The 25,767-nt window shown below is 34.8% G+C and overlaps 1 protein-coding gene across 1 annotated transcript in view; it reads left to right on the plus strand.

Moving 5' to 3' along the window:
• Positions 1-25,767, plus strand: part of LOC150076272 (thymidylate kinase) — a 119,823-nt gene that overhangs the window by 87,443 nt on the left and 6,613 nt on the right. The window contains exon 5 of the mRNA XM_090387464.1: positions 12,763-12,951. Coding sequence (XP_090243590.1) covers positions 12,763-12,951 — 189 coding nt within the window. The remainder of the gene's footprint in view (positions 1-12,762; positions 12,952-25,767) is intronic.

Raw genomic sequence — 25,767 nt, forward strand, 5'->3', positions numbered from 1 at the left:
TTGGCAGGTTGAAATGGTCTCTAATGGTTCGCAGCAATTTGCCTTTCAATATAGCTAGGTATCCATTGGCATTTATGGAACCTTTTATAAACTGCAGGTGACCTACTCCGTGATACGAAACGCACCCTCATATCATTTGGCTGGTAGGGAATTTCACTGTATACAGTCTGGGTGGTATTCTTCACCATGTCTATGGGGAATCGTTTGTCTCTCATCAGAGCCACGCAGGTTGAATTTCTTCTTATCCGAGAAAATAACTGACTTCCACTGCTCAGGGGTTCATTTGACATGCTTTTTACACCAAATTAATCAGGTCTTTTTTATTTTTTGTGTGAGGAGGGGCTTCTTCTTAGGACGATGGGCTACAAGTCCATTTTTGAAGAGGTGTCTTTTGACTGTTACTGCACTTGCTACCACTTCTGTATGTTCTTCCCATCCTCTTTTCAGCTTAGACGAAGAAGTTTTACGGTTTTTAAAGCATAAGAGCTTCAAAAGATGGTCCTGTTTTGGCGTAGAGACTCATTTTTGTCCGGTTCCTTTTTTTCTATCAGCAGAACCAGTATTCTTGAGTTTGGAAAAAAATCTACCCACTGTCGACTGATTACAAGACACACTATAAGCAATATGATGGGAAGAACATCCTTCCTCACGTAAAGCAACAATAGCACTCTTTCTTCGTGACTACAACTGCATGCACATAACTCTCCATCCTGACATAATCAAGGAATGACTACAATTTTATGTTATCACCAACATGTGTCAATCTTATCTGATGCAATCTGTAATAAATATTGCCATATACTTCGTTATTTGGACGACAATTACAATTTTAAGGGGTGATGCACTTTCTTTGAACACCAGTGTATAATAACCAAGGCTATGAAATACATATCAGTTTTTACAGTACAATTACGTGTGTTTTTCCTTCCGTTTGTGTTTTCTTTTCTTATGTGCCACTCCAGCTTCTTCACCACTATTCCCAGATAAAGTTTTTAATTGAACTAATTAAAAATATATAACTATTTTTCTATATATATAACTAATATCTAGAAAATATATAACTAATTAATTTAAAATTAACTATTTTTCTTCATTCTTCTGAAGATATGTGGTTTTTGTAATATTTGCATATCAGGGATATCGTAGCAATATTTTATTAGTCATTCCTGAGTTACGTAAAACTCGACTTGCAAATAAATCCTAGAACATATCTCTTACATATGTCGGAGACTTACTGTAGTTCCAATTCTTAAAAGGTCATGTAAATGCAAGTCAGTTAGACATGATTGTATTTTTGATTTTACATATTTCATTTTTGAAATCTGCTTACATATACTTCAGAAAATTGATGTAACCTTACAAAATTTTTGTATAATCTGACTGAGATAATGTTGAATAAAATTGAATTAGATTTTCATTTTTAAATATTGTATTCAGTATATCATTAGATTGATATACTAAGCAAACCCTTAGTCATAATTATGAGAGCGTCCTTGGATTCAGGAGAGGTCCCCACGGACTGGAGATGTGCAAATGTATCCCCAATTCACAAAGGGGAATCGAAGGGTGACACGAGTAATTACAGACCAGTTAGTTTAACTTCTGTTCCGGGTAAAATAATGGAGTCACTGGTTAAAGATGCATTGCAGGATCATCTAGACAAGACTGCAGCAATAATTCAGACACAGCGTGAGTTTGTTAAAGGAAAGTCTTGTCTGACAAATTTGATAGGATAATATGATGTGGTTACAAAGGAACTGGACACAAAAAATAATTTTGATATCATATATTTGGATTTCAGGAAAGCTTGTGACACTGTTGTGCATGGAAGACTATTGTACAAATTGGAGCAGAATGGTATTAAGGATAAGTTGCTACAATGGATAAAAGGATGGTTGAGTGGGAGAAGACAGAGGGTGGTAATCAGTGGGTGCTGCTCTTCTTGGACTAATGTTATTAGTGGAGTCCCACAGGGTTTGGTGTTGGGTCCACAGTTGTTTTGTATATTTATCAGTGATATTGATGAAGGTATATCAGGCTTAGTGTCGAAGTTTGCAGATGATACAAAGGTTACCAGGTTTGTTAATGACAGTAATGGCAGTGTGCTTCTGCAACAGGATCTAGAAAATTTGGGCAGATGGGCTAAGAAGTGGCACCTGAAGTTTAACCTTAACAAATGCAAAGTACTGTATATGGGTATAAGTAACTCCAGAGTACCAACTGTGTGGTAAAAGATCTGGGAGTAATTGTGCAGTCAGATATGAAGTTTTTTGAGCAATGCAGACAGGCTGCCAGGGCAGGTCACGGGGTTTTGTCAATGATATATAGGAATTTTGCTAGTGGGGAAAAGGAGGTGATTGTCCCTCTGTATAAGGCATTGGTACAGGTCTGGAGGCCTCATTTTAGGAAGGATGTAGATTTGCTTGAGCATGTACAGAGAAGGGCAACAAGATTGGTGAGGGGGAATGAAGGGATCCTCCTACCAAGAGGTTTAAGTTCTGCAAATTGCAGTGGCTGGAGACTAGGCCCCTGCACAGTGATCTGATTGAGGTGTATAAGGCCTTGAATGGGTTGAGCACGCTGAATTCTGATGGGATCCTTCCACTTGTTCAGATTACAAACCTAAGGGGGCATAAATTCAAATTAAGAAAAGACAGATGTAGAATAGATGTGTGGAAATTTGCCTTTAGCCAGTGGGTGGTTAATTGCTGGAACAAACTTCCATCTGTCATTGTGGAAGTTGATAGACTAAATAAATTTAAGGAGGAACTGGGCAGGTATTTGGAGGGAATATTGTGATTTTTTTTTTTTTTTTGGCTGATGCTGCATAAGCTCATACACTTGCTTTCTTGCATCACATACCACTACTACTATTGAAGATCGCATTATAGCATTAGTTGCTAAGGCGCCAATAAAACCCAACTATTGAAGATCTACCAAATCTAATTGTAAATTCTCATCAACATTGTTTTGAAAAAGTTCAAACACCTTTTGAATTATTTTTAAAATCAGAAAATCTAGTTGCAAAATTTTCCTGCAACAAACTGATGTTTTGAACAAAATTTTCAGTTGAAAAATTACAACTAGGCATATTTTTAGATAAATTATCGCAACATAGAAAATGTGAAAAATTTTCCAAAGTAGTTGACTTTTAAATAATTCCAGTTTTGTTTCAAATGCTTTGACATTATAATACAATTCATTGACAAGTTTGTCTCGTCCTTGTAGTTTCATATTAAGAAAATTCATGTGTTCACATATCTGTTAAAAAGGCAAGGTTCCACAACCATTTGAGATCTGACAGTTCCAGAACAGGTTTAAATTTTTCGTTAATAAAAGATCTATTTCGATCCTAAGTTCAAAAAATTGCTTCAACATGTTACCGCAACTCAGCCATTGTACTTCAGTGTAGTACAACAAATCATTGTATTCATCTTCAATAGTTTTGAGAAAATATTTGAATTGCCAATGATTCAGACCAGTCTTGCAAATAAAATTTACTGTTGATATTAACAGTTGACATTACTAAATCTATGCCCAAACATTTTCTGCACAAAGACTGCTGGTGAATTATACAATGAAATTGCATTGGTTTTCTAATATTTTTACTCTCAAGATATTTATGAAGCTGACCCATTAACCCAATTTTAGTACTAACCATATTTTTAGAGCCATCTGCCATAACTGCTGATAGCAAATCCCAATTCAATTTGAGGCCGTCAATTGTCTAACACACTCAAAAATATTTTCACCTGTTGTTATCTCTCAAGCTTTTTAATGCAACTAGCTCTTCAGTTACTGCAAAATTTTGATTTACACCTTGGATATAAATTAGTAATTGAACTGTATGGCTTGTATCTTCACACTCATCAATTGCTATCGAAAAATGTGTGAATTCATGAACTTTTTCTAAGAGTTGATTTTGAACATCATCTCCTAAATCTTCAGTTCATCTCATTACAGTTGATGAAGATATTCTTAGACACAGAATTCTTTACTTTCTCAGGGCATACTTCTGCAATTGTCAAACATTCGTTTTACAAATTCTCCATCCGTAAAGGCCCTTCCTTCTTCGGCAGTGATTTGGAAGGCTCGAAAACTGGCTCTAACTGCAGATAAATTTTGACGAGTAAAAGTTCTAATCTTCTGTTATTGACATTGGGAAAGGTTTCGGTTAGTCCTTCAAGTTTTTTCTACCACAAAGCTCCTTGAAATTTATCATAATTTGGGGCATGTTTTGTGGTGTGATGTTTCACATTATATTCCTTGAACACCGACAAGGCTTTATTGCAAACAAGACATGTGCAAGTATCATTGAGCACTGCCAAAAAAGTAATTAACTGGCCACCACTCATTAAAAATGCAAAACTCAACATCAACTTATTTTTTCGACATCAACTTCGATATGATTTTTATGGGGTCACTGGAATTTAAAAAAAAATACTCGTTTATGAATACTCGTCTATTTTATGAAATATTTTAACATAAAGGTTATTATTATATTCATATCACTCTTATATTACATGAAATTAATATAGTTTATTAGGCTGTTTGCCTAATAAACTAAATTATTATAATATAAAACTATATTATTCATTATAATAGTTTAATAGGTGAAGTTTCGGGTATTTTACTGAATACCCATCATCAGACCATGCTGTGGGGAGAACAGAAAGGGCTAGAAATTTGAATATTTTAGGATATTACAGTTGCAATTATCGATAATACGATTGCAATTACCAATATTACAATTTGCAAATTACAATTCTAAAGTATTAAGTTTTGAATTGCTGTTACAATAGAAAACAGGAAATCTAAGGTAATGCAAAGAGATTAAATTCATACCTGCCGATGCTACCAGAAACTTTTTATGTGCATCCAGGCTGCCAGCAGTTAATTTATAACAGAGGAATTAACTCCATTAACCAATAGGATATTGTCGTGTTTTTATCCTGGATCTGGGGTCCTTGTATAGTAGAAGCCATAGGGGGAGACCTTTGCTCCCATATTCTGAACATCAAGGTTCACGTGCAGGCTGGTTCAGGATCTTACCAATGACCAATCATCAGACCATGCTGCTGGTGCCAGATTTTATCCTGGATCTGGGATTTTTGTGTAGTAGAAGCCTAGGGTGACCTTTGCTCCTATGCTCTGAACATCAGGGTTGGTGTCCAGGCTGGCAAGAGATTAGAAAATCCCTAATTACCATCTCTAACGCCTTTTGCTATTTAATGACAGGGTCAAGATTAACGGATTATTTTAACAATGTTTCAAAGAATAGCTTTGACTGGAAATAACAGAATTAATATATGACAAGACTAAGCTGACAACACAGAGGTGTCAGCACTTTTAATCAACTGACGAATGTTAAAATCTGTAAAATGTGTTTTTCATAAATTTTATTGTGATCTAATTAAACATTAATTTTTATGATCTAATTGAGATATCCACAGGCTGGATAAAATTCTTTCATGGACCATAGTTTGGTGATCCCTGGTTTAGACGTACCAGAGATCCCAACACGTGCCAGTTGAACACTCCCTAGACCATTACTGACCGTCCATTTGCCTGAACAGTTCCTTGTCGACATGACAGATGCATAGCTTTGTGTGGTTTCTGCCAGATATGCACACTCCTGTCTGCTCAAAATAACTGGAAACAGGACTCATCGAACCGGGAGACCCATCCCAATCATTCAAGGTCCAGTGCCGATGTTCTTTTGCCCAGTTGAGGTGTAGAGTCCTGTGTCATGGTGTTAGCAATGGAACTCTTGTGGGTCGGCGGCTCCCATAACCTATTGCAGCTAATGATTGCTGATGGTCTCGGTGGAGATGTTTCTGGCACCTCCCTCGTTGAAGTTGGCAGTGATTTGTGCCACTGTCGCTCTCCGGTTGGCTGAAATAATGCGAAACAGACGTCGCCGGCCACGTTCATCCACCACCTTTCTCCACTCGCAGCGCTGTCCACAATGAGATGTTATTCCGGAAATTGCGTATTCCCGATACACTCCTGATACTATCAAACAGGGATGGTGCAATTTCTGTACCGCCTTTGCGATAGAGTGACCCATGCATCGGACACCCACTATCATCCCTCTTTCAAAGTCGGTTAACTCACAATGTTTATCCATACTGACATCATGAATTACTGTCTACGTGAATGCAGTTGTACCTATATACCTACCAAGCGGTGGGTTCATCCACTAGCTAGAGGAGTGACAGCGTCACTTTGCCCAGGAATCGAGTGTCCCATGAATCCATGAATTCTGTCCTTTCAGTGTACCTTCGTTTGTAGAATGATGTTGTGTATTCACATTGTTCTGTGTCTGCACTGCTTACTCAGCTGATCCGAGAAAATTAACCTATTCTTAACAGTTTTCATAAAGTACTGTCAATGTGCAGCAATGGGTGCTTAACTGGCATGTTTATTTTTCTAATATGAATAGATGAAAGTGCTCTCTTTCAAGTTAAGGTCCATTCTGTTTGAGAGTTGACAGTTTCACCTCATTTACTGTTGCCATGAGTAGAAATAATATAGAAAAAAAAAAAAAAAGTAATAATACAGCACCAAGTATAAATGGGTACTTGCATTATGGTTGCCATCATGTTTTAGCTTAGTGTAACTCACCAGTATTATTAACCAGTAGCAGGTGTGTGGAATATTGGTGCACTCCATTTATATAGAAACATTTCCTACGCAAAGTTGTAGATGATACTGTTCATTAAAGAAATGAATAGTGAGGAGCAAAAAAAAAAAGGTTCCAGAAATCCTTGGAGTCTTGGCCACAGATGCTGACCATCTCTCATTGATCAAGCAAGCAAAACTCCTTTGAATCTCTGATTTTCTTACTTTTGTGTGCTACTTTTATTGTTTTATATTTTAAAGTGCTCCTTGATCTAGACGTAGTATGCAAAGGACTCAGTAAGGTAATTCGGCCTTCCTTTGTTACTTATTAACACTACTCATATCCACTAATTATTCTGATTTAGTTAGGAAAGTTTCTGAAAATCAGTTGTTGGCTAGTGTTTTGTGTGTGTGTGTGTGGGGGGGGGGGGATTGTCAAGTTCGTTATTGTTCAATGTGCAGCTTTTTTTTTTATTTCAAATTACAGACCCACTGAACGTGAATTTATCAAATTTGACAGTGTGCTCTTAAAAGCTGTTTGCTAGTGTTTGTGTTCATGTTTAGTCTACATGCCAGTATGTGTTTACAACTATAGGTAAATGTATCCATAATTCATGTATTATGGATACATTTACCTACGGTTGTAAACACATACTGGCATGTGCGCCTCCATAGCCAGGTGGGAAGGAGCAGTAGTGCGTATCACATGCTTCTTGATTAGACTGGGGTTCGAGCCCGTCACCACCAAATATGGAAGATGCGGAAAGGTCAAGGAATGACCACCGCATATCCCGGAGCAATATGGCCTTAGTTGCTAATGCTCCAAAAAAACAACAACAACATACTGGCATGTAGACTAAACATGAACACAAACACTAGGAAAGAGCTTTTAAGAGCACACTGTTAAATTGATCCCTTTTGCTGTCTTGCTTTTGTAATATAGTTTTTCTCCATCTTTTTCAAAAAAAAATAGTAAAACTTGCTTTACTGTTAAATTCGGAATTTTTAAACATTTTGTGAATTTCTGCATATTTGTATTAAACGAATTCACCATCAGGGTTGTGTAGTGTGTGAAACATGGAAAACTTGTTACTTTGTTCTCTGCATTGTGCCTTGTTCCCTGTTACACAAGTCCACAGCATTCATCAGTTTTTTTTTCTCCTGCTCTTTTTGTGTGTGTGTGTGTGTGTGTGTGTGTGTGTGTGTGTGTGTGTGTGTGTGTGTGTGTGTGTGTGTGTGTGTGTGTGTGTGTGTGTGTGTGTGTTCAAAACTAATTAGTAATGTCCTTCAGTAAGATACTGAAGAAGTACATAAATTTCCATGTAATGTAAAATATCTGAAAAAGGTAGCACTGTTTTTTCTGTAGATGTGATTTTTCATTTTCAAGTGGCAGGAAAGGTAATCAAACATTGCAAACAAATAGTCATTAGGATAACATTGCGCTGCATAAAAAGAAATGCAAAAATAGATTTTTATATCGATTTTTATAGCAAGCATATATGACAGTATTACAGTGAATGTAATACTGTCATATATGCTTGCTGTATGTTTATTTCTCATCGTTTATCATTGATGAAATAATCTTTCTCAGGCACGATGTTCAGTAATATGTTTCCAAATAGTGAAATAACAAAATACAATATATGATGAATTCTATAAAATCCCAACCAAACTGTATTTCAAAAATTCTTTAGTTCCTTTAATTACTGGTTACATAAAAATATATAAAAAATGTAAATGTTTTGTATAAATAAAATGTAGAGCTTATGTTTTTAAATCTTTAAAATATTCTAAAATATATCACTGAATTAAAACATGATGACTTTCAACTGTTTTTCTCAACCATAATGGTTTCCATCTGGTAGATTCTAATAAATAATGAGACTGATAAAATAAAATAAATATAATGAAATATTTCATACTGTACAAGTTATTCCCTTCAAAATAATTGCCTTGGGCTTGCACATATTGTTCCATACGTTTCTTCCAAGCACAGAAAAATTTATGGAAGTCATCATCTGTAAGCCCTTTCAACACTTCGGTAATTTTTTTCTGAATGTCTTTGGTGGGCTGAAAATGAGTTCCCTTTAGTACAGGCACTCCCTGGCTTACAGAATTCAACTTTATGTAAGTTTTTGCCGGCCGGTGCAAATTTAAAAAAAATCGTGGAAACGTATTTTGCATCCCATAGGAATAAATGGAGGTATTGTGAAAATATCATAATGTGAACCCAATAACACTTTTTTTTTTTTCTTTTCTTTTTTTCCTGTAATTTGTTCCAAGACCTCGGAAATTGTAATTTTCACTATATAACTAAGCTGCTTATCTCTTTAAAAGGTCATTTTTACAATGGAAATTGCACTACACTTTCATTGTTATCATATGTTCCGATATAAAAATCAATTTTGGAATGACTGTGTGATATTTTTCTAAAGCACATTTCTGGAGGTCACTACCATAAAACAATAAAAACAGTTTGCACTTTCGGGTTTATTGGGCTTTTCTCTTAGCGCAATCTATTATAAATGGGTAGTAAACCCGATCGTGCTGCTTGGCAGTGATCATTAACTATTCTACCAATATATCATCTGCAAATTTAGACATCACGCCCTCTATCCCTTCATTGATGTCATTTATGAAAATCAAAAACAAGAGTGGTCCTAATACTGATCCTTGGGGAACCTCACTTCTTACATCAACCCAATCTGAGGAATAACCATTTATCACAACCCTCTGCCTCCTGCCCTGAAATAAAATGCATGGAAAACAATGCAAAGATCTAGTTTCGTTGGAGTAAATCAGCCAATTTCAGTCTAACGAATTCACCTTCAGCAATTTTTTTTTTCCCAAACCACTATAGAAAATCGACGACCCTCCTCTGAAAAAGAATAACAAAAATAATACCAATAGCTGGAATTCTGTGGGTTTTATGTTACGGTGTTATTAGGGGAAATGTGTTCCTCTTCACTGAAATCTTCAATCATATAAGAAACAAATAAATTTTCAGAATCTTCTCTTCTTTCCTATTTACTCATTACAATGGTGAAGGGAAAGGGACCAACAGAAAGTGCAAGTGGTGGCAGGGCTAGAAAACTAAACAAAATTGATTTAGAAATGAAAATGATTAAGAAGTATGAAGCAGAACAAAGTTTGTCATCTATTGCACAGGAATTAGGTCTCGCTGCTTCAACAATGAATACTATTTTAAAGACGGCGTGCATTTAAAAGAACATGTCAAAGGATCAACAGTGACCACAAAACAGTGTTCAGGTGCTATATCGAAGATGGAAAAGCTATTAATAATATGGATAGAAAATCAGATTCAGAAGCAAGTGCCCCTGAGTCCAATGGCCATTCAAGCAAAAGCAAGAAGTATTTATGAAGACATTAAGGATAAGTATGGCAAACTCCAAGCCAAGTTTGTGGCAAGCAATGGGTGGTTTAATAGGTTCAAGAATCGCGCTGGTTTCCAAAACATTAAAGTGTGTAGTGAAGTTGCCAGTGTTGATTCTGCAGCTGCAGAGAAATTTTGTGATGTATTGGGAAAAACACCTTCTAAATCTCCACAGCCCTCAACTTCTGCAGTGCTGTACTTATCAGCTGGAGAGTTAATTCTGGCAATGATGCTCAAAAGGTAAAACTTGCTGACGTTACGTCTATCTCCTCTCTCTTTTTGTAATTTTATAATTTTGTACACTTTTGTAATTTTTCCTGCACATAAAATAAAAAAAATTGAATAAATAATTCTATTTACATGTTCGTTGAACATTTCTTTTTTTTGCTTCAATCAAATTCAGTGTTCATAGTTGTGAGTGCTGCATAAGCATTTAGGGAAATTCTAACCTACGCAAAATTCGACTTACGTAGAGTTCTGCGGGATGCAACCCTTACGTAAGTCGGGAAGTGGCTGTACACTTTTTAGTTTAGGGAAGAGAACAAAGTCACAAGGGGCTAGGTCTGGTGAGTAGGGTTCACCTTCATACATAGATTTTTTTTTGGCCAGAAATTAGCAAACAGAGAGCACATTGTGTTGCTGGAGTAGCATCTTGATGGAGCAACCAACCATGATCATGCCTAAATTTTCAATTAAAATTTGTAGCTGTTTCTTTGTCCATATTGAGTTTTGATACAACCATTTTAATTCTTAAACGACAATCACTTCTAATTGATGTCCTTACCTGGTCTATATTTCCATCAGTTTATGTGGATACCAGACAGCCTGGTAAAGTTCGTTGTCTTCCACATTTCTCTTGAAGTGTTGAACAAATCATACTTCCTGCAGCTGTCATTCAATTGTAGCCATTCAAATGGGTAATTATGCTATTGGCTTGGATTTCACTAACCTCTTTCAAGCCAAGGATGTTTCACATAAAACCAGCTACCTTGGCACACGCACCATTTTTTTTGTAGACACCGAGGCTTCCTCTATGATCCCTGCAAAGATTTTTGTGCCTTTTCCACTCAAGAAGCACCGTTTCTGTTAAATACATTTGCTTTACCAATTAGAGCAGGCCAAGCTGTGACACCCCCTTTCCCACATAAGCCTTGTAGACTCTCTCAAATTTGGTGTTAATTGACGTTGCTCTCATTATAAAATCACTTCTATAGTATCTGAACAAAATTATTTATAGTCAAACTTGGTTATAACAAGATCCAAGGGACCAAAGAATATCGCTCATTATTACTGTTACTCATTATGTCCATTATTGTAGCTATATGTTGCTTTTGTTACTCACCACATTTATTGTGCACCGACAACAGATATACACTGTACTTATGAAAAATGGGATAAAAACAACAATGAATAATGGTAGCTCATGATTAACAGTTTATTCGATATATTTATGCACTATATAAATAATTCACAAGAAAAATAATTTCATTACTAAAGAAGTCTTCCAATATTGTTCGTTTCAAATTTCTTTTAAGGTTAAATTTAAGAGTAATGTCTTTCATTTTACTGAGATAAAATTGAAATTCGGGATTGATATCATTGGGTTCATAAAACAAAGTTTTTAAAGCAGGTGGTGCCTCTGTGCTCGACACTATGTTAACTAGATATGCAACACTATCGTCTTCCTCACTGTAGTCTGTGCCTTTAATTTAATGTATAAGTGTATGTGTGCTTTTAATTTAATTTTAATATAATCATATTTGGAGAACTGATTTATCATCCATTGACACTTTTCAGAGAGCAAGTTTTTTTTTTTTTTTTTAACCAAATCAAAATGAATCAATTTTGCAGAAAAAAAAAGGTACCAGTATAATTGAAGGTAAAGAAATAGATATTTTGCAGATCAGTTCTGTCAGTTTCATTGCAAGAACCTTTCAGATGTTATTGTGAAAGAAGAAAGACTTGTTGTGTACTCCTTGGTTGGAGAACTGACAAGTGCGCAAGCAAGCATGAAATATAACAAATTATCCTGTCATTCTTGGCATTTTAATAATTCCTCATAGCAGTGTTGAATGTCAGAGAATATTCAACCATTTTGAAGAAAATAAACTGAATTCGGATCTTCTCTTTCTGGTATAGTTTTGTAAATGTCCTTTGGTGGTGCATTTTGGAAATAGCAGCCAAGTCTGAGCATCAGTGCCATTGTCATAAACAAAGTAGAGTCAACATTTCTGAAGATGTGAAAAGTCTGTTACAGTATCAATCATAATCACTTGATGTCTAACATACAATCCAAACAGAAATCCATAGACAGAAAAACGTTAGGTAAGCTAATATCTAAAAATGCACTGTACTGGTAAACAGTCCCGTGACTGTATTTTAATATAAATTGTGTATTTTGCTGGTGAAGTTTAATTTCTAATGTAGCTTGGATTTTAAAAACAACCTATTTTTCTGAAAAATAGGTTTGGTGTTTTGAGAAAAACTCCTTCCTTTTTTTGTGTGTGTGGGGGGGAGTAAAATATCCAAATACATAATCTCCACAATTTTGTAAGTCAAAAGTTTGAGGTTATGCATATGTATGATGGGTGCATTGTTATTCAATGCACAATGAATAAGAAGAGAAAAAAAGTATATGCCTCACACTGTAATTAATTCTACATAAAAGTAATTTCATGTCTTTTGTGTTCAAATATTTATATATTTTTATGTAATGTGTATTGATTATACTATTTAATACTTAGGAACTGGAAATATCATGGTGCAAACAGCCAGATGTTGGATTACCGAGACCAGACTTGGTTCTTTTTCTGGACCTTCCAGTGGATATTGCCACAAAGAGAAATGGATTTGGAAATGAACGTTATGAAAATGAATATTTTCAAGAAAATGTGAGAAAGAACTTTCTTCTTCTTCAGGAGGATAATTGGGAGGTTGTGCTTTTTTTTATCATTTTTTAAAAATAGGTTTTTTTTCTTTCTAATTTTCTTAAATAATAACTGCATTGGAATTTGACACACAATTTTTCTAGGTTTCTTTATAAACAAATAGGACATAAAAAAGAAAAGAAAAAAATTCAACCTACAGAACCAGCCTATAACAGAAAATTCATTGCTGTGCACCCAGATGTCTTATTTTCTGTTATGTGTAACAGAGAATAAGGCAACTTATTCTCTTAATAATGATGAAACAGCAGTTTCATCATTGATAATAACAATTGTCAGTGATGAAGCTGCTGTTTATTTTAATGTTGTACTTGTGGAAAGTGTAAGGCACATGCATACATGTGCCTTACCATTGTAGAGACATATGATGCAAGAAAGCAAGCTTATATAGCATCAGCCAAATAAAAAAAAAAAAAAAAAAAAAACCCTTCCCATTTCATCCATCCATTCACTTCAAATGCTTGTCTAGTTCTGCCTTGAACTTATTTAAGTTGTATATATATGCAGTATGAAGGTTTTTTTTATTTTGTTGATTCTTATTATAACAGATCTTAATTTGTACATTTGTTGCTTATATTGATGATATCCATTCATCAGGTTACTAGTTATTACATCATACACATAGCTTGATAATTGTAGTAATATGGCATTGAAAAAACTTAGCAAGATTGAAAACGAATCATTCAAAAAAACAATAGTAATAACTTTATTAAGTAATATAAATGTTATGATATGATTTGTCATTTTTGGCTAAAAAGATTACAGGCAGTTCTTGCTTTACAAGTTTTTTTTTTTTTTTCATATCAACAAAATCGAAAATATGAACATTAATTGCCAAAAAATGAATGTTAAACATTCATAAATACCGCATTTCAAACAACGTGCATAGCTATACAATATAGTGTACCCAGCTTTACGATATTAATCCGTTGCAGAGACACCATATTGTGAAAATACCGTAATGTGAACCCAATAACACATTGTTTTTTGATAATTAGTTCCATGACCTCGGAAGTTGAAATTTTTGCTATATAACTCTAAAAGGTTGCTTTCATAGTGCAAATTGTATTAGTTACTAGTTCAAATCATTAAAATGCATTACACTTTCATCATTATTATATGTTTTGTTATAAGAACCAATTTTGAATGCCTTTGTGACAATTTTCTAAAGCACATTTCTGGAGGTCACGACCATAAAACAAAAAAAATTTGCATTTTCCGGTTTATTGGGCTTTTCTGTTACTGCAAGCAATTATAAATGGGTGAACATACTCGATGTTATGTTGGTATTTGCGAAAATACCAACAGGTGGAATTGTGTGGTTTTTTGCATTATTATGGTGAAATGTGTTTCCCCTTTACTAAAATCTTCAGTTGTATAAAAAACAAATAAATTTTCAGAATCTTCTCTTCATTCCTTTTTTAACTTCGTAAACTTGTTACTCCATGCAAATTGTGTTAGTTTCAATTTGTGCATTCCGTTAAAAAATGCTTATGCATCTATTGAAATTTATAAAGAAAATAGAAGATTATCTTGGAAACAAACACCTCTTGAAGCATTTCTGAAGAAGACTCCTCCTTGTGCAACAAACCAACGAGTGCCGAGCCAATAATAAGTGATCAAAGAGTGTGCATTTAGTCGATGATGAAGAATAAACATTCTTTAAAATTTGTAAGTCATAAATAATTTCTTTATTATTATAATTTGCTTGATTTTACAGGCTACGTTTTAATTTCTTTGGTTAAATCAATCGTTGTTTAAACATAAACTAATTTCACTGTGAGAACGTAACCCCTATTTTTAACATTATGTCTATGGATATAATTCCCGCTTTATGAGTGCGCACTAGGAACAAATTAACTCGTAAAGTCGAGAACTACCTATACTTTAAATATCTTTAATGAACATTATTTATTGTTTAGATTTAATTACATAAGTTTTTGAAGTTCACTGGAATTTATACATGTCATTTATAATTTCAACTATAGAGAAGTTGCACTGTACTGATGTAGTTAAGACGTTGAATTTCTTTAGATGTTTAACCATGTTTGGATGAAGATGTTCCACCTTCTGACTGTGTCTCTAATACTTGATATAACCTTAGAAAATGTCTAAAATATATACTTAACTTATATTAGTATTAGAAGTGGCATATGATGCAAGGAAACAAGCTTATACAGAATTAGCAAAAAAAAAAAAAAAAAAAAGCTTACTATCTCATCTATCCATCTGTCTAATAATTTGTGTAATCCTTAAATTTGTTCAGAATAACCACTTTCACAACTCCAGATGGACATTTATTCTAACAATCTCTCTCTCTCTATCTCTCTTGTTGAAAGCAAATTTTCACATGTCTATTCTGTAACCATCCTTTCTTGACAAACCTTTCTCATTTGGCTCCCTATGTATGTTGTCTGAGAAAGAGTAGGTATGCTATCATATTAATATAGAAGTGCTACTGAATCTAGTGGTCATAAAAACAGAGGCAAAAAAAAAAAAAAAGATTGATTTTTAAAAATCTTCTGGTAATTAATTACTGTTGGTTGTAATTGGCAACTGATAGCGCATACTCACTCATGCTCTTAATGAATACTGTGCATCATGGTATTTCTTTTGCTTAAATAGTGATTTATCATTGACAGAGTAACAGATATGATTTTTGGCTTAACGCTAGTGTAGCTTTTAACTTTGGTTTTGTTGTTGTTTGTGGTGTGAAGCTAACAATTAACAATACCCTATGGTTGACATATACATAAGATTTTCCATGTAGTGTACATTCTGAAAATAGTAACATGTCTGCATTGTGTACTGTACAGTTTTGCAGTTTGTGATCATATAATACTTGTAGAAAAACAGTGGAAACTTCTGACAAGTCTATTTAAAGTTAGATGTGGTGGGAAAAGCCACATTAGCACTTTTCAGAGTTATCAAGTTGAAAAGTATAACAAGCAATCACTAGCACTGATTCATATCAGAATTCAGTTGGTGATTTGAAGATTAATTGTTATTATTAATTAAATTAAAATACCTTAATCAGTTAAATAAATTCATTAAGATAAATTAATGAACTTCTCAAGGAAAAACCCTTCTGAATTGCAAACTTTTTTGTAAAAGCAATCCTAAACGTGCCAAGAAAGTTCATAACTCTGGGCATGTTATTATTTCTTATTGGAAAGGCTGTTAATTCCTTTCTTCTAGCTTGAATAAAGCAATTGCATATTTCCTTTAAAATTGTCTTTTAAATTTTTCCAGAAAATCTAAATATGGCTCTTCAATCCAATATACCTCACATCACAAGTACCTGAAAACCAGAGCCAGATTGGCTATCAATGTTTGCCAGTCAACTTATTAGAAAATGCTACCAGTGTAGTAGTCCAGCAAGTAACTTTCCTTTTATACTAATGTTTAAGATGATCACTTAAACATGATCACATTTTTTTTTTTAAACATAATTGTCTTTTGCCCTGCCATTTCGAATTTGCAATCTTTTCAGAACTGAAAATGCATCAGTGTTTTTATGTGAGATGATAAAAATTTAAAAATGGCAGCTCTGAACATGTCAGTCTTTTTATGCATATTCATGAGCTGGATTATGCAACATTTGGTGAATGTATATGAATTTTTTATTACTAAATACACTTAATTCATAAGAATAACATTATTCCCTCTGTTCTTATTTATTTATTATTTTGGCATCATATGTTAATTTTTAGTGCAAGAGTGATTTGCAATGCCTGGTATTGCACAGATTTTGGAGGAATCAAAAGGCAGAATAAATTAAAAAGATGAACATACTTGCATCTAAAAATGTATAATTTTTTGTGTCATTTTTATACACATGTCACACATAACTCAATACATTTCATTCAGCACTTAAGTTTTTATGCAACATACATACTTAAGTATGTACGTTGTTAAAGTAAAATTCTTTTGGTTGAGAGGCCAGCGATCTCTTCATGGCTGTTTAACTTCTTGGAGTCATATCTGCTGCCTCAGAGATGTTCTTTAAGCTTTGGGAACAAAAAAAAAAAAAAAAAAAACATGGTTTGCTGGAGTGCCAATGTTGCATGGCCACAGTGAGTTTGTGTTTTTGAAGCAGCATTATTGTTTTGCCAGACCTTACTTGTGTTTTTTTGCTTGTTCACTGAGAGACAGTGGACAAGCTCAAAAAATTCAGTGTAGATATTAACCAGAAATGCAATAACTGTACATTGTTTGAACCACATGTTCAAAGGTGCATCTGTTTAAACAGTAACTTTCATGTTGCCTTATATTGCAATACTAATAAGTAACACTTCTCAAGAAAATTATAATGTTATTGTACATGCATGTTGCCCATAGCCTCTTTCTATACATAACTTTGAGCAAACTGGATTTACTACTTAGTGCATCAAACTTTTATTGTGGAGGCACTTCGTCATGAGTTGCCTTGCTATTGCACTATTCTAAATAAATGGTCAAAGAGTAGTGCAATACCAAGGCTACTTGGTATTGTTCAAAGCTGTGTACAGAAAGAGGCTGTGCCTGACATACACAGTGATGTTTTATAGCTTGATGCTTATGCCCTAGATTTAATTATGTATAATGTTACTTAATGGTGATGTGATGCTACCACACAGACACTATTTTGGTGCTCATTGGCATCATCAATGTGTGTGATAGGCTACCACTCCTGATGGTGTTATTATAGTACCTGTATCAATTTTTTTATATAACAGGCAAGCTTAAAATTCTTTCCAAGTGTGTGAGCATTTCTATGCTGCACACATACTAACTAGAAACTGTTTCTACTTGGAGAACCTAGTTGGAGCTTACTATGCACCTAGTGCTTAGGTTATGAACTAAGTAAGAGGCATTATTTTTCACTCTGCCCTTGCATTTTTCATGTTTTGGAATATAATCCCTCTTGCTTATGGCAAGAGGGATTATCAAATAATCGAGGATGTAGTCTCGATTATTTGATGCTTATGTCAAAACTATTAGGTATGCCATACAGAAGATAACATGCTGTCAAGTAAAGTCATTTTCAGAAAATGATTGATTTGAAAAGACATGTACAGTACTTGGCTTTTTTTTTTTTCTTTTTTCCCCCCTCTGATTAGGCAGAAACTGCTGTAGAAGCATATGACTTGTTAAAACTTTCTTTGCTTCTGTTGACAGTGTCAAACATTTGGGATATGTATCCTCAAGTAGATTGGTTGGAAATGTGAGTGTGTTTATGAAAGCATCTCTCTATCTATGATTTGGCTAATGGGATGAGAATTTGAGGTGTATAAGGCTTTGAATGGTTTGAGCAAGCTCAATGCTGATGGGATTCTTTCTCGGATTCTGCACCTGAGGGGGCATAAATTCATATTGAGGAAATACGATTATAGAATTGATTTGCGTAAATTTGCCTTTAACCAGCAGGTGGTTGATTGCTGGAACAAATTTCCATCTGTCGTTGTGGAAGTTAGCTTAAATAAAGTCAAGGCTGAACTAGACATACTTTTGGAGTGAATGGATGGATGAAACAGGAAGGGGTTTGTTTTTTTTTTTTGGCTGATGCTAATAAGTTTGCTTTCTTGCATCATATTCCTCTACTAATGCTAATTTCATTTCATTTGGATCACAAAATCATTTTAATGCAAGATATGAACATGTAATAGATTGCTAAATTCTTGCATAATCTACTGATTGACGAGGAAAAGCAGAATTAGGTCAATGTATATTAGGAGCTTCAAGAAATACTTTGATGAGATCTACAGTTACTTCCTAAGGTCATTACTGGTGATGAAAATGGGATGGTGGGTATAATCCCTAAAACAAATAATGAAAGAGTTCAAGGTGTGCTCAGAGGAGGCCTATGAATTCCAGTGTAAAGGGTATTCTGGTTATGTACATTGGAATTGTGCCTCAGGAATTCATCCTACAGGGGCAAGTTATCAGCATTTCTGCAAAGATGTTTTGTAGCAGATACCCATGATCCCAAAATGGCTATTAAAAAAAAGTCTCAAGCACGTGGTAAAGGGGGGGGGGGGGTCATCAGCGATCACCTAAAACAAGAAAGATTTAAAATGCATTAAGAACACAGGTCAAACAACTTCTGTTCAGGAACTATCAAAGATATATTGCATCAATACAAAATAGCCTTATCATACAAAATAATCCGAAGTCCTACTGGAATGTAGTTGACTAGCACAGTGGCATGCAAACTTATTTTGCTCACGACTCCTCAGTGTAAACCCGAGGTAGGATGACCAGATTTTTAGAGAAGAAAAGTGGCATTTTATAAATTGTATTAGAAAACTTTATTCGAGTACTGAGAAAGGAATAAAAAAATTGTTTCCTTTTAATTTGCACATTAAAATAATTGTTTAATATTTTATTTGAATACAGCAAAAACAACAAATCTTATTCTTCAACTAAGATTACAAAACAATAAAAAATTAACAATTACAAAACAAAACACAAATGATAAGGATGAGCCTGGATAACTGATAATATTTGGTTCATATTTGGCGCAATATTTTAAATAGCTACTCCCATGTCATCGTCTGGATTAAGTCTGGAATGCTGTTTTGTTTTTATAGCTTTATCTTGAGAAACCAACCTCACATAAATATGTAGACCCGAAAGATAGCAATGTTTGTATCGCCATTTTCGATAATTCTGGATACTCATCTTGAAGAGAAAGCCAAAATTTTTCACAAGTTGTAATCTTTAAATGAGCATGTAATGCTTCGCCAGAAGACAGGTTGATAAGATCTTCCTTTTACTGAATGGTAATTTTGGGGCATGAAGAAATTTCAAAAGCAAATGGATCACAAATCCAATGCAATTTTTTTTCTGGAGATACATTAAATCATTTGTTAAAATTCTTAATTAGCATTGTTAGGTGGGTGGCAGTGATATCCATAAATTGTAAAATGTCAATATTATTGTTATGAACAAAATCAGAAAAACATGGTAACATTTCGGTATTATTACACTTAAATTCAATTTTCCAAAGATTAAGCTTCTTTTTGAAGGCTTCTATTTTATCACTGGATATTAATATATTTGTTCCTTGCCCTTGAAGACTTAAATTTAAATCATTAAGTTTTTCAAATATGTCAATAAGGGAACTAAGTTTTCCCGTGCCATTTCTGATTTGTAAACAATTGAGTGAGGTTCTGATTTTTATCTGATAAAAATACTAAAACTTCACATTTGAGGTCAAAATGATGTCGCAACACTACTTACCACTGGACAGTCACCTCACTTTCGTATATAAAAGAAGCTTTTCATAAGCAGATCTCATTTCATTACAAAGTATAGCGAAAGTCTGCTATTTCAGCTCCTACTTTTAATAAAGTTATCACACTTACTGCATCTTTCAAAACTTTGTGCAAATCAGTTTGCATTTCCTTCACTACTAATGCTTCCCTATGTATAATGCAATGATTAAAAACTATATTTGGAGTAATTTCCTTTACTTTGCCTTTTAAACCTTTATTTTCCTTTGTTAATGCAGCCAAACCATTGGTACAAATCGCAACACAATTGTTCCACGTTAGATTATTTGTTTGAAAGATAATTTTTATAACATCAAAAATCTTCTCGCCCCTCTTTCTACTTTTAATAAAGCTTTGCAAAATAGAGAATCCTCCAAAATATCCACATGTAACAGTATCTAACATACAATAAGTTGAGCAGGGTAATATACAGGGTGTTTCAAAAGTGATGGTCAATAATTTAAAGGTGAACTGTACAGACTACAATATGCAAAAAAAAAGGCTAGTAAACATGCGTCCTTAAGTGAATCATTTTTGATACATTGCACATTTCTAGTTATGATCCACCACTGGCTTGTTTGTTTAGGTTAGGTTATGCTATGCTCATTCTCTCTCTTTCTCCTCTTTCAATGCTCTGAAACGTAGCAGGCATACTAGTACTTGTCAAAGGATAGTCAACATGGAAAGAGGTTACAGCAACGATGAATATGTGGACATGCACTTTATGTATGGTAAAACCAATAGCAGTGCACTCGAGGCTGCATGTTTTACCAAGAAGCATTTCCCCGCCAAAGGCAGCCCAACAGGCGCACATTCATCAGGATACATCAACGCCTTAGAGAACACGGGCACTTTCCACATGGAGTACGAGCAGTAGGCTCAGAAGCATAATACTTGATGTTGAGAAAAGGGTGTTAGAAAGAATAAAAAAAAATCCAGGAATTTTGACAAGGAGGGTTGCTCTGCAAGATCGTGTACTGAGTCATAGCAGCGTGTGGCGAATTTTACATCAATTACTGTACGTCTACCGTATCCAGTGTGTACAAGGTCTCAGCAATACAGACTACCCTCCCAGGGTGCTCCCATAGTCAGTGGTGAATCTTGACAGAAAATATGCATTATCTCGAAAACGGTTCATTTGTGGCCCGATATTCACTGGGACTTTTTTGCTTATTTTAGTTTGTACTTTTCACCCTTAAATTATTGACCATCATTTTTGAAACACCCTGTATACAGGGTGTCTCAAAAATACACAACATAACTTCAGGAATAAGTTCCTCATATGTAGACAATAACAATATTTTATATCAACATAGTTCCGGAAATGCTTGGTTTCCGAGTTTTGAAGGTCTGCCTATGACACTTAACTGTTCACATCACCTTATAGTAATTGTTCAAAATGTCCACCTTCTGCCTGAATACAGGCCTCACATTGACGTCTCATGGACTCGCAAAGACGATGCTAAATTCCTGGCATGTTTCGTATTGTCTTACAACCTGCCACAATTCAATTGGGGGGAGTTTCCACATCAGCTACCAGAGTCGAATACACCAATGACTTTAAATGGCCCCACAAGAAGAAATCTAGTAGGTTTAAATCAGGTGATCGTGGAGGCCAGGGAGTTGGTCCACCGACCAGGAAACCTTTGATTCAGGTAATTGCGGGCTAGGTGGCCGAAATGTGCGGGAGCGCCATCGTGCATGAAGTGTGCTTGTTGACGAATGATCAGTGGCGTGGCGTCCAAGAAATCAGGCATGTTGTTTTCCAGAAAGTTTCTGTATGCCTGCCCTGTGAGTTTGTTTGGAAGTACATGGGGCCCAAATAACTTATCACCAAAAACACCTGCCCAGATTGTTGAGGCTGAACTGCTGTTGGTGATGTGATGGAAGAATTGCATGTGGGTTTTCCTCAGTCCATACATGCTGATTGTGAAAGTTTTGGATTCCATCTCGTGTGAACTGTGGTTCATCTGTGAATATCACTAAGGCAGGAAAGTGAGGAGTTGTACCACACTGCTGCAAGAACCACTGGCAGAACATTACTCGTGCAGAGTAATCTGCTGGTGACAAGGCCTGTACCCATTGCAGATGGTATTAGACTGAGATGTAATTAAAATTCTATCAGTCTGAGATGTGATTAAAATGTTTGCAGACTTCGGTAATATGTGGAAGATGAAGAAGCTTACCTGCAATTTTGATGGATCTTTTTCAAAGTATGAAAGATGCTGTGTACTCTGATTCCAACACATCTTCAACTTTAGGAACCGTTTCCGATAGACTTCTTTTGGAATTGCTAATAGTTCCTATATCAGTAGGGACAAGTTCTTAATGAACAAAATCGTTGCAAGTCAAAAAGTGTTATAAGCATGCTATCCTCGTGGGTAATGCAGTAGTTACAATCATCATCCTCCCATACCAGGTTGAAATGCCCTGAGTTTGAATCCCATAAATGATATGAGGAATTCTTATAGGCTTTCTTGCCATGTGGATCAGTTAGTCTGTCTGAGACAAGGATTGTTTGGTTTTATGTCTAGTTTTTGTTTTGTCCAGCAAACAATGAAAAATACACACAATTACAGACACAATATACTGATCCCTCATAGCTTTAGCAATTAAAAGTTGCAAAACTTAACTTTGGTGAAAAGCACAACCTTCGCACTTAATTGATTGAAACTGTCTGGCTTCTTTAGGGCCTCGGAGAAGGCTAAATCGTCCATCCAGAGCACTAAGCCTTTGTTTATAGGCTGTGACCATACATTCTCGATTTGTCGTCAGCACAGCATCTTTCATGAAGATGCAAGAACTCGTGCTCTTGTAATTGTCAGTAGGGAAGCAGGACAAAAGTTTGTGGAAATGTATTTCATTCCTAAATCTTATTAAAAATTGATGGCTACATCACTTAAATACCAGGTTCACTGGCAACTCTATGAATAGTTAAATATCAGTTAGCAATTTTTGTTGATTATATTATCACCATAATGTTCAAATACCATATTCATAACAATGGTTTTTTATTTTTTTTTTAAATTTTTTATATGATGTAAAAATAGTACAGGCACTCCCCAGCTTATGTAATACTCGACTTACGGTAATTCGACTTAAAACTTCTACAGTGGTGTAGTCATTGTGGAAACGTATTTTCCATCCTGTTGGAATAGTTGGAGGTATTGTGAAAATATCGTAACGTGAACCCAATGTGTTTTTTTTTTTTTTTTTTTGGTAATTGTTCCAAGACCTTGGAAGTTGACAATTTCGCTATATAACTAAGCTATTTATCTCTCTAAAAGGTCATTTTTATAATGGAAATTGCACTACATTTTCATCATTATCGTATGTTCTGTTATAGGAATCAATTTTCACAATATCACAACTTTGTGATATTTTTCTAGAGCACATTTCTGGAGACAATAAAAAAAGAGTTTCCACTTTCGGGTTTATTTGGCATTTCTGTTAGTGCAATCTATTATAAACGGATAGTAAACCTGATCTTATTGCATTTGCGATAATACCGATAACCAGAATTGTGGTTATTGGTATTATCGCAAATACGTTATTATGGTGAAATGTGTTTCCCCTTCGCTGAAATCTTCAATCATATAAGAAATATAAATAAATTTTCAGAATCTTCTCTTCATTCCTGTTCACTTATTACAATGGTGAAGAGAAAGGGACCAACGGAAAGTGCAGGTGCTGGCAGTGCTAGGAAACGAAACAAAATTGATTTAGAAATGAAGATGATTAATTAAGAAGTACAAAGCAGGGCAAAGTTTGTCATCTATTGCACAGAATTAAGTCTCGCTGCTTCAACAGTGAATGCTATTTTAAGGGAGGGTGCACGTATAAAAGAACATGTTAAAGGATCAATGCATTTAAGATCAACAGTGATCACAAAACAGCATTCAGGTGCTATATTGAAGATGGAAAAGCTCTTAATGATATTGATGTGTAAAATCAGATTCAGAAGCAAGTGTCTGCCTGAGTCCAATGGCCAATCAAGCAAAAGCAAGAAGTATTTATGAAGATATTAAGGATAAGTACAGCGAACCCCAAGCCAATTTTGTGGCAAGCAACGGGTGGTTTAATAGGTTCAAGCATTGCGCTGATTTCCAAAACATTAAAGTATGTGGTGAAGTTGCCAGTGTCGATTCTGCAGCTGCAGAGAAATTTTGTGATGTGTTGGAAAAAAAAACCCTTCTAAATCTCCACAGCCTTCAACTTCTGCAGTGGTGTAGTTATCAGCTGGAGAGTTAATTCTGGCAATGATGCTTGAAAGGTAAAACTTGCTGATGTTATGTATGTCTCCTCTCTCTTTTTGTAATTTTGTACACTTTTGTAATTTTTCCTTTGCATGAGATAAAAAAATTGAATAAATAATTCTATTTACATGTTCGTCCAGCATTTCTTGTTTACTTCAATCAAATTCAGCACACATAATTGTGAGTGCTGCATAAGCATTTAAGGAAATTCCAACTTGCGCAGATTTCTGTGGAATGTAACCCTTACGTAAGTCAGGGAGTGGATGTATATTTTTATAACTAAAATAATAGACTGACTTTTCTCTAATTTGAAATAAAATTGCTTGTTCTCAAATATGACATCACATGAAAACATATCTGGCAATAAAAGAACCACTAGGTGACAGTGATTACAGTGTATTGATTTATTTAAAGATGTAACTACCATCAAGATTAAAGAGAAGAATTTTGCTTTTGTAAAGGGGGGGCTACAGTGGTCTCGGACAGTTTTTAAATTCTATGCAGTGGGACCGACTGATGATGTTACCATCATCAAATTCTAAATGAGAAGCATTCAAGAAAATAATCATGGAAGCTACTAGAATTTTCATACCAACTAAGAAATGCTGTTTGGAGCTTAGATCCAAATGGATGTAAGATAAACTAATGAGACTCATTGCAGAGAAAAAAAAAAATGCATGTTATGCATATAAATTATCAGGTGATACAGAAGCCTGCAGTAAATAAAACTAGTGTGCAATCAAGTCAAATCACAAAGGATGTTAGACAACTTAAGGCGGATTATGAGAAATATTTTGCAGAGGATGCAAGGAAAATTAGCAAAGACTTCTTTTCTTATGTAAACGAATTCTTTTACATAAGAAAAACATTAAAAAACGAAAAACGTTTATGTAAGGAATTCTTTAGGGGAATGGATGCCAGAAGTTTATCAAACTCTGCCAGAGAGCTAAACGATTTTGTAATAACTGAGAGGAAAGTGGAAGAGAAATTGAAGTTAAATATAATAAAGGCATCCATGGACAGATCCCATCCATGGGTTGGATGGGATCTGTCCAATTATATTAAGGGAGGCAGTGAAAAAAGTAAACAAGCCCTTAGCCATAATTATGAGAGCATCCTTGGATTCAGGAGAGATCCCTACACACTGGTTATGTACAAATGTATTCCCAATTTACAAAAAGGATCAAAGGGTTATGCAAGTAATTACAGACCTCTTAGTTTAACTTCTGTTCCAGGGAAAATAAAGCGTCACTGGTAAAAGAAGTAATATAGCTGACAAATTGAATGAATAT

The sequence above is a fragment of the Mastigoproctus giganteus genome, chromosome 13 (genome assembly GCF_048544385.1).
Source record: "Mastigoproctus giganteus isolate SK-2022 chromosome 13, ASM4854438v1, whole genome shotgun sequence".
NCBI lineage: Eukaryota > Metazoa > Arthropoda > Arachnida > Uropygi > Thelyphonidae > Mastigoproctus > Mastigoproctus giganteus.